Source organism: Rhea americana, unplaced genomic scaffold, assembly GCF_003343005.1.
Source record: "Rhea americana isolate MKP2758 unplaced genomic scaffold, rheAme1 scaffold_201, whole genome shotgun sequence".
Taxonomy (NCBI): Eukaryota; Metazoa; Chordata; class Aves; order Rheiformes; family Rheidae; genus Rhea; species Rhea americana.
Genome location: NW_028186162.1, coordinates 1,097,652 through 1,107,935, shown reverse-complemented (window position 1 = coordinate 1,107,935; position 10,284 = coordinate 1,097,652). Strand labels below are relative to the sequence as shown.

The following is a 10,284-nucleotide window of genomic DNA, read 5'->3' as shown; positions in this document are numbered from 1 at the left end:
CCGCCGCAGTCATGCTCGTTACCCGCAGCGGTGCGGCACCTCCGCAGGAAGGTGCGAGGCAGGAAGGCAGCAGACCGCCGTCGGCGCGGAGGAGRCTCCCACTCCCACTCCACGCAAGCCTCGGCCGTGACCGCACGCTTTAAAAGCGGCGGCTTCCCACGCGCCTCAGACCCCGTTAAGCTTCACCGAMGGTAACTTATTTCTCCAAGGCTAGCGAGATTCTTGCAAGGACTTGCTCTCACGCCCTCGAAGCGCTGCATGCGGCTGGGAGCTGCGCGCTTCACCGCGCCCTGAAACCAAGCCTCTGCCTTTTGCCTCCCGAAGGGGGAGCCAGCTGCTCAGGCGAGGCCTTGGGGGAGCCACGGGCCTTGCAGCGCCGGGAACCGGCGCCCAAACGCGGCTTGTATCTCTGCTCCTCCCTCCCCTGGATGCTGGAGCACATTTTCAGCATGGCATTTCGAGGCAGTAAGYGCTACGCCAAAGGCATAGCGGTATTTTAGACTGCTGGGTTTGCTAGACTGCCTGTGCCCTAGCAAGCCTGGAGCCAACCGTGCTCGCACAACGAGGTCCGGACACTCATCGCTTCCAAACAGCAACAGCCAGCGCGCAGCGCACAGCCGCCAGCAGTCCCAACAAGTAACTGCTTCCTCCCTGGCTAGCGAAGAACGAGAGACCACGTTCAGCCCCTTCTCCCTCTGTGCCGCCCGCAGGGCCGGGGAGCGCCGCACTAACGCACAGGCACGGTGGGGGTGTCAGCGAGGGGACTGCACAGCCCCGCTGCTCCTCCTCGCAGGCAGCTTTCAGGCGGGGGGAGCACATGGGAGCCCAACCTCCAAGCTGCCAGAACGCAGCGGGCTTGCTCCAAACATGCCTCCTTTTTGGAAGGACGCCCTTGGTAGTTTCAGGTAGCTACTTYGGTGGCTTTTAGAGCTTTCTGGGCTCAGCACCAAGAAAATATCTAGTTATGAGAACAACTTCCCAGCAGGCAGAAAAGATGCACTTTATCTCAATGTTTAGGGGAGAAAAAAATCCTTTCAATTGGAGTGATAAATTCCACTGACCTCACAAAAACAGGAATGCCCAATATTACAGTTCATTCCCCCCCATCCATCCACTTTGTCACAGGATTCACTATGACTTTAATATCCAGAAGGAGCAACTGGCTACCACCACTCTGCATCGAAAACCAAGGCCTTTATATACAGGCCCAACAAGATAATGACCAAGCAGCCTGCTTTACTGCTTAAAAGCAAACAGTTCTCACGCTCAAAGGCTCTAGCTTACAAACATATTCACAAGGATCATGCCTTCTTTGCTAGRCAAACAATACTGAAGTCAGATTCAAGGTGTTTCATTGCACCAGCTTCTGAGGGCTTCCAAAACTGGTACTGTAGCAGAGAACAGCTATAGCAAAGCTGCTAGAGGTAGAAGGAAATATTCAGGAAAAGGCATTAAACAACATTATCTGTTCAACTCAAAGCCTAGCACTGATGCCAATCAGCACAGAAAGTTGGGTATGCATCAGTTCCCATCCTGGAACAGCGCATGGGTGTTTTTCTCCAGTTATAACTAAGAACATTTGCTTTACTAGCATGAAGTCAGTGTGACACTGTCTTACAAACACCACAGGTTTCTTGGCATGCTGTTCCTCTAAGCAAACACTAAGCARGATTAGGAAAGCAGCCATCTCCCTGACAGCATTCAGGGCAGGTAGCTTTGTTCCTCCTTTCGTTCTTGGGAGAGTACATTTTCTGTTTCATCTCTCCCTTTTCCTCCCACTAAAAGAAACAAATCACATAGGCCACCACCACCACATCAGTCAAAACAGTTTTTCCTTTATTAGGTCCAATTTCACATCACATACATTGCGACTCAATAAAGGAAGAAAAGTTATTTCAAATAAGGTAATATTTTAACATTTGTGTCTCCAGATGACTGTGTACAATCAGAGAGCATCAGTAAAATGCATGAGTAATCCACCTGGAAAAGAACAGAAAAGTCATTAGATAAGCAGCTTTCCACATGGTTTCATGTGGTCACAAATAAGTTATTTCCACTGTACGCTTTTACACTTGCTGAGCCCAGTTTAACCACACTCAGCCCCCAAACACAGTTATTGCATTCCCAGTACCTGTACCCCATTGCACTAAGACTTCATATCCCAGGGGAAGAGGAGCATGGAGGTAAAGATGCAGAATTAACTACTATGTGCAGCCTGAGACTTCATCAATCAAATTTTATATATATATTTCTTAAAGACTAAATATAATTAATATTATATAGTTAAGASACTACTTTTATGTAACTTCAATTCTATCAGAATTTTTATTTGGGGCTTCTCTTTAGTCAAGGATTACAGCATGTTATGTAAGAATCTGGTATTTATAAATGGAAACCTGGATGTTTTAGTTGTACCCAATTTCAACTTAAGAAACTATTCAGTATCTCAGTCCTAAAAGGAAAGCCACTGACTTTCTAAGACTTGAGGACATCAGGCCTCTGATACTACCTGCAATGTTCCTGAAGTTCTCTACTGAGACTAAACAGAAGTTCTGTTCACAGAGCACTTAAGCTCTGGCTAAGCTAGAGCTGATTTGCTTRTTCTGTAAGCAAAGAGTCCTCCCAATTGGTTTTGGATCAAAGAGAAAAACCCTGGCACTAAGTGCAGCRTAAAAAAATTCAGTGTTGTTGGGTCATTAGCATCAATGGGCCATTTCCTAGAATAAAGCAGTAATTAGTATCTCCCAATTTTCTATATTGGCTAGACCACGACAATAAAATAAAAGTATGTGTTTCCAGAGGAAGTGATTCTCCCACTTGCTAAAAATGCTTGCCAGTAAAAGCTAATAAGGAGCAAARGTCTACATACTGCCAAACAAGTGCTGCAACATCTGTTGCCTTGGCAATATGATTTCGCTCTGCCTTGATATTTCTAGCAACTGCTATCTAGAAAGCTCTAGAAGGCTGTGTACTGTTGCCAACCACTCCATCCCCTTAAGCAGCTGCATTACTTATTTTCAAACCTTCTTTGAAAAAGGTTATTACCTTTTCTAGAAGATGTGCAGTTATACAGGCATTTGGTGAGCTGTCTTGATTTTGTCCCCTAAAGGGATGGGCACTCCAGATTTTGCAGTTTTGTTCACTTTTAGGCAACGGACACTACAGCAAACATTTCAGGATTGAACAAGCCCAGAGAAGTTTTATGCAGCAAATCTTTAAACCATGATCAAGTTTAATAATCAAATCTGATTCTTCCTCAAATGCTTAAATTTCTCAGGCAAATACTACAGCTAAGGAATTAACGGCAGACATCACCTTAGATTTATATTTTGTGACATGAGTCATAAACATTTCAATGTCACTACAGTAACAGTTACCTCATTACCAAATTCACCAGTGCCAGATACTGCAAGTTTCATGAGAGTCACAGTACAAGACTGAACTTCACAGCCTTTCACAGATTCATGAAGGCAAGAGAGTATTCTGCCATTGTCAGGAGAGTTACAGGGTATAGRAGTCCCATACCAAGAATACAGTATCCCTTACCAAGAAGGTTTATGCTTTGTCCAGGCCCAGTTCCTCTGGAGTAGAGATTCCCAGTTCACTCAAAGTTGGTCTAAGTTCCTGGATGACATAAGGGTATATTTCCTTGTGAGGTCCTGCCTTGTCCTAAATAAAAGGAACAGTGTTAATTTGCCAGCAAGCTGTTGTCAAGTCTCAGTCCACCATATCTCAGTCATGCTTACAGTCGAGATGTGTGCTCGCAAAATGGTCCATGGCCTGAGCCACTTGCTGTTCATGGGAATAGCTCCTGCAGGACAGGAGGCCACAGTCCAACATTATCTGTGCRTGTCAAATAAACAAGGTTTTCATAYATCTGTATTGGAAAGTTCTACCAGTCATGGCTGTAAGGCACTYCMGAAGTGCTGAAAGCCCAATTTAGGGCATTTTCAGARTGTTAACACCACTGACACCTTTCCCTTGGCTTAATATCAGGCTGATATGATGTGTTACAGCCCACAAAACTGAAGGAGTAGCTCCTTAAAGGAGGAATGCTTTGCAAACCAGCCCAAACACTGCTTACACCTTAGGAAATAAAATAAAATGAAAACAATATCCAATCAATAAAAAGGGGGRAAAAAATCAGTTTACAAACAGACTCAGTTGAAAATTTATCTTGCCTGTGAATTAGGAAAAAACATCACCCCTTGAAACCTTCAAGCAAAGCTTCAGGAAGACTACATACTGGCCCTGAGTCTTCCCACAAACTGAGCTGTCCCCTACATGCTGGGATGAAAGGGCAGGAAAAAAAGACAAACAAGGAAAACCATACRCAAAGATTCTTCCGTTAGCTTCAGGTCTCTAAAGCCACCAAAGAACTTTGGCTCTATAGAAGGATGTTGAAAGCAAAACTAGTGAACTGARAGGCAACCCATTGCAGAGTAGAATTGTTTGAAGCAACTGGATTTAGCAGCTTTGCACTGAAGCCCAGCACATCAGCCCTTCTCAGTTATGGCAAAAATCAGTTCAGAGACTATAGCTGCTGGCTACCAAAACTTAAATGGAAAAACTCCYGCCTCCTTCCCCACCCATTTTAACTCTGTTGAATGAAGTCTGGACRCAGGTTTCACAGAATCACAGAATAGTTGAGGTTGGAAGGGACCTCTGGAGATCATCTAGTCCACCCCCCGCCCCGCTCAAGCAGGATTTGTACAATAGCATCACGATGCTTTCCTTTTTTTTTTTCCTCCATTCATTTCATAAGAAAATAATTGTAGTATTGAGTTTGAATTTTCTTGCCATGGAGCTGCCTATCCAAATCCCCTTTATGAGTAATAACAGCTAAGTTAGAGCTCCTTGCTTTGTAATTTTCTTCCAAATGCACTTGTTAACTTTGAATTTTACCAGACATTTTACTGCCTTGCTGCCCTGCATTGATTAAGTYTTTCTGCATCTCTTTGCTGTTACCAGTTGTGACTCTGCTGCATAATTGTGTCTTCTGCAAACTTTCCCACTTCAAGGTTGTTTTTCAAACCTTGGTTGTTTCCTAAGTTACTATTCCCAGCCAACTCAGTATTCAGTACCAAAGAAGCCAGTAAGGTCTCCTTTGCTGGGATATTTTAGCAATGCTTATAAGAAAAGGGGGCAAAAAAAGTCTAAGACCTCCTCGCTATAGTTTTGCGAAATGAGAAAAGGGAAAAATAAAGCATGGCCCCCTTCTATTCTGGACTGCAATGGTTAGAGGTGCCTAGAGGTGCATTCAGTGCAGAAAGAGATCAAAAAGTCAGCATCAGTAAAGGAAAATACGAATGGAAAAACATTACACTTATGATTCTGTGCTGTTGAGCCCTTTCACTTCTGCACTATCTTAAGTCACCAGCCATGTGATCAGTCAACCATATTGTTTCTGGTAGCAGGAAACTGTGGGTTACTGTCTGCAGTAAGCAAGGGAAATCTCTCTTCTTAAAAAGGGCTTTCAGCAATGTGAAAGCAGCAGTCATTCCTTATGTTATCATTCCACTTACCTTTACAGCTTCTAAGATGCGGACTGCACTGGCAAAATCATTTAGCCGTCTGCAGGCTCTCAAAGCTGCATCGATGATTTTTGGTTCTGGAACCAGGTCATAACCCACAAGTGTATTTATGCCTATGAATATACAGAAGTATTAAGACTAACTTGTCATCATTTCATCATGCAAACAAAAGGAACTTACTGAGCATGGCTTACTCCACCTCACAAAAGCATTAAGTATTACCACACCAACAGTTACTTAGAATCTGACTACAATTTTCACTGTTATTCTAGATCTCCTGCTAGAACTGTTTTATTTTGCTCTTCTCCATCTCACTATGTTTCAGTACTGCAGCCATAACCAGATTTTAAGTGGGTTTCGTGAAATCCCAGTGGGCCAATTCCACCCATGCCCCTGAAAGGAGTCGGCATATATTCTGTGGCAAGTCAGTAATAGGATCATTAAGTAATTTAAATGGCTTCGGTCCTACAGGTGCAGGAAGAAGCTAGAACTTGAGGTGGATCTAATCCTTTCCTCTCCTTTCAAAGGCAGCAGCCTAATACCTAGTCGTCCAAGTCCTAGTCCTTGGATGAGCCCTCTGGCTGTTACGTGAACACTTATAAGCCTTAATTGGAGTAGTTTAATTGGAGCTGGCAACTCCAGAGCAAACAATAGCTGGAGACAATCAAATACTCTACAGTGAAGCAAGGCCAAGCCATTAAGGGAAAGTCTAGAAAACTCTGTATGGTTATCAGTGGAGCAACAGTTGAGCTCTAATATGCTCTTCTCAGAGCAAGAGTCATCAAAATCATCTCAGAGCAAGAGTCATCAAATGCCTCAAAATATGGCATTAAAATGTATACACTGGAGGCACTGGAATTAAAAAAAAAAAGCCTGGATTTCTACCACCTTGTACCCCTGGCCTCCCTCATTCTGAACACCCTAGTTCCAATATCCTTGTGTAGTTGAAGTGCCRTCACTTGCTGCAACAGGTTCAGAGCTGAGCAAACACCAGCAAGCCAACCCATGAACACATGCCGATCAGCCAGATGACTCGGAACAGGTAAGGGCTCAAACATTGCCTTGTCCTGACTGATAATTCGCAAGATTTCTTGCCTACACCAAATTCCCAGTTTTGACAGTCTGTAAGAACAGCATGTGTATGAATGYTATCCCTCTGGGACACATGGCATGCTTTCAGTACAACTGTACAAGGAAACAAATCAGAATTGAACCAATTCTTTAATAAAGGTGCATAAAAATCATTCATCAGTGTGAAGATCTAAACACTCCAGATTAGCCCTTCTGTATTAGTACTCAGTTGTAAGCACAAACTGAAATGCCAGTGAAGTCTACGGCATTACTGAGTTATAAAGACAGTTCAGATCACTTGGCAACATAACTCAGTTTTTAGAAATGATATAGGTAAGAATTTGAGAARACACATTACGATTGTTCTCAAGCAGTTCAGCAAAAATAAATTGTTTCTGGTCATAGTACTACTCCAAAACAGTTGTATTTTTCTCCATATTACTGTAGTAGATCCTCCTTYCCTTTTCATTCAACATACCTTTTCTTAGCTCCCAGGCATCAATATCTGGCTTGTTGAAATATGTCACCCAGCGAGCATCAAATTCTTCATCTGATTCTTGTGACCCATGAGAGTAGCAGCGGGCATTCAATATAGCTGAATAAGGAAAGAAATGAAGACGGTTTGAGCAACAAGAAAGGAAGTGGATTTAGTTAYGACCAAGAGCTATAAAAACACATTCTCACTCAATACACTCAATCTGCATCAGCACATAATCTGGATATAAGAATGAAAGCGAAGTGCACTCTAATAGGTAAATGAAACAGATACGATTATAGTCTCACATCCTCCCTCAACACTATTCTTTTTCACAATTTTTTTGAACATGTAATTTTTTTTTAATCACACAAAGATTGGAACAATTTGCCAAAAAAAMCCTAACACCTAGGTACTTTTCAAGCTACCTTACCACAGAATACAAGTCTGGGAAGACTGCTTCCTCTTCTCTACTGCTCATTTCACTCTACTGCTGTTTGCAGAGATGTTATACTTGGTGCAATATGACCTTTCTATTCTGAAGCTCTGCTTCAGAGGAAGTTAGACATAGCTAGTAACTTATTCYTTCTTAACCTAACACTAACTACATTAGCCAACTACAAAGTTTTCTTTAAAATAAAAACACCCGAACCATGCGTTATACATTCTATGTACTAGTTATTAGACTGGGCTGCACTTTTCCATCTTTCCCAGAAGCACATTTTGTTTCAAATATGATAATGAACAGTGTACTATGAAGTAGAATTTTAGTTCTGCATAAACTATAATAGAATGAATTCCAACTATTTCAAGGAATATCTTTAGCATGATTTTACAACAGCTAAAATGGAATAAATTACAGTAAAAATCTGCATTTCAATGTGGTCCAGCATCTAAATTGCAATTCTGATTTATGTAATGCATGCTTCCCAAACCATGAAGATACTTCTCTTTCCTCCTTAGTCTACATAATTGAAATAGAAATCACTAACACAGCAGGCATYTAACTGCTTCATGTGCACCTTGGAATTGACTTTCTCTAATTACACAGTTCAAACTCATTAGACTCAACTGGAATGACTTCACATTTACAACACCTCCTAGTCATTACTTCCTAAAAGAAATAGTCCCAAACTTTCTCACTAATTAATTATTTTTTCCCAAGGTTAACCTCATACTTAAGCCTTAAAGTACATATCTAATTTAAATGGCCAATTTTAGCCAGTGTTCTTCCAATGTGAGGCTTCAAACCTCAAATATATGGCAATCTTTTTCTTAATTTGAGCCCAGGAAAGGGAAAAACAGATGACAAACCAGACCAAAATTATGATATTCTTCTACAGTCCTCTGGGAAGATTCCCCATCCTCTACCCGGCTCCAAAATAGATCTTTGACTTTCCTTTCTCCAATACACCACATATGCCAGAATGTCAGGGAAAGAACACTCTTCTATACATGCACCTGTAGCTTGGTAGAAAATGAGAGGATGCTAGTGAAAAGCCCTCAGATACTCTGTGCTTTAAAATAGTATTYTTCCCCTTGGCCAACCAGCAAACCTTACAGATAAACAAAACAGCAAAAAAAAGTCTTAGAAAAACCTGGAAGTTCTCAAATTCCATCCTTACATTGAAAAAYTAAGGTTTCTCTCTTCTCACCAAGTCCTCAACAAAACCATTTCCTTTACTCATAAACAAAGGAATGACCACAAAAGCCATGGCTAGACCAGAAGAATCCCAAGGAAAAAAAATGCCACAAGAATTCAGGAACTCTAGACTTACAGGATATATTCTTCAATTGCTGCTAGGTTTCTTTGCGGCCCTTTGTTTCCCATAGTGATGCTTACATCTGTCACCAGAAGCATGTCAGCAACCAGACTTTTGCAAGCCATTTTGGCACAGCAGAACTGCAGTATGAAGTACCTGAAAACCTCTCATTTCATGCAGGATCCATCAAGGTCACTCTCATCCAAACATGACTTGTACTTGATGGTCAAAAATAGCCCAATRCATTCATATGTAGATTCACAATTCAAAGAATACGCAAAAGGTACATATGTTTTCAGTGGCACAGATACTTTCAAGAGCACTTAACTAGTTTCAAGAGCCAGAGAAGTCCAAAATCAGAACAACTTACATTACATAAACACATGATCAACCTTCCTCAATTCCCAGAGTTTGTGAAATTTATCATTTGCTTGTTAAAGACTACAGAAGACACATACACATTAAGAGGAGCATCAGCTTATAGAAAAATACCATATTAAAAAAAAAGATGCATGAGGGTACACATGTTCAAACTGCACAGCAAGTAGAATATTTTGTAAGGCGACAGAAGAACYCATCTGACTAAAGGAGAAATTAAAATGCAAAGCAATAGCAGGAAAAGCTTCTCACAGACTTGTGAGAAGAATCCAGTGAGTTAGATTTGTTGAAATACAAATCCATGAGGCCAAAAGAAAAGGCAAAAGAGGTCAGAAATGTTAAGCAGGGCATGTGTAATACAAGACCTTGAAAACAAGAACATTGAACCTGTTCATTAGAAAAGGCACAGGTGAAGGATTACAGGACAGGATTCAGTACGAGTATAAAAACACTCTGAAAAAAGGATTCTAAGGCTTGAATTCAATGGTAAAGAGGTTTCTAGGAAACAACCCAGAAAATCCTAGCATGCAAAYGAGGTCACTTACTACCCTGCACTTCAAACAAAAAAACCCTGCAGCATTCYACTCCCTATGGCAACTGTTTAGCTCAGAGGTAGTTCAGGAGAGGCACATACAAGTCCCGGTGCGATATAATTTTTCTGAAGCTAATCACYGTCTGGTAACTCGCTATTATTTCGGACACGCACACACCGCGCCTGCGGCGGCCTCAACACTCTGCAGAGGCATTTCAGTGCCGCTGAGGCAGTCAACGGCCCAGCGCTCATTCTGCCCTGCTGCAGCTGCTTTTCTTCCCCCTCCTGCCGAGGGGCTGCCTAAGGAGGAGGAGCGCACGCCGCGCCGAGAGGAGGGCGGCCGAGGGCAGAAGCAGGGCCGCTCCGCAGCTCGCTGCCGGGGCAGCGCCGGGGCCGGCCGGAAGGGCCGCGGCGCCCAGGTCACCGCCGACCTCGGCTCAATGTCACCTTCGCGGCGCGGGCGCGGCTCAGCCCCGCGACGGGGCACAACGCTGCGGCCCGGCCCGGCCCAGGGCGGGGGGAGCGGGGCTG

General features: G+C 42.8%; 1 protein-coding gene across 1 annotated transcript; it reads right to left on the bottom strand.

Annotated features, from left to right (window-relative positions):
* Positions 1–1,815: 1,815 nt before the first annotated feature.
* On the bottom strand, positions 1,816–7,234 carry COX5A (cytochrome c oxidase subunit 5A; the record flags this gene model as incomplete). The annotated part of the gene is made up of 4 exons (XM_085304019.1): positions 1,816–1,980; positions 3,547–3,669; positions 5,526–5,647; positions 7,084–7,234. Coding segments are annotated over 3 exons (387 nt in total), but the record flags the coding sequence as incomplete, so codon positions are not given.
* Positions 7,235–10,284: the final 3,050 nt, after the last annotated feature.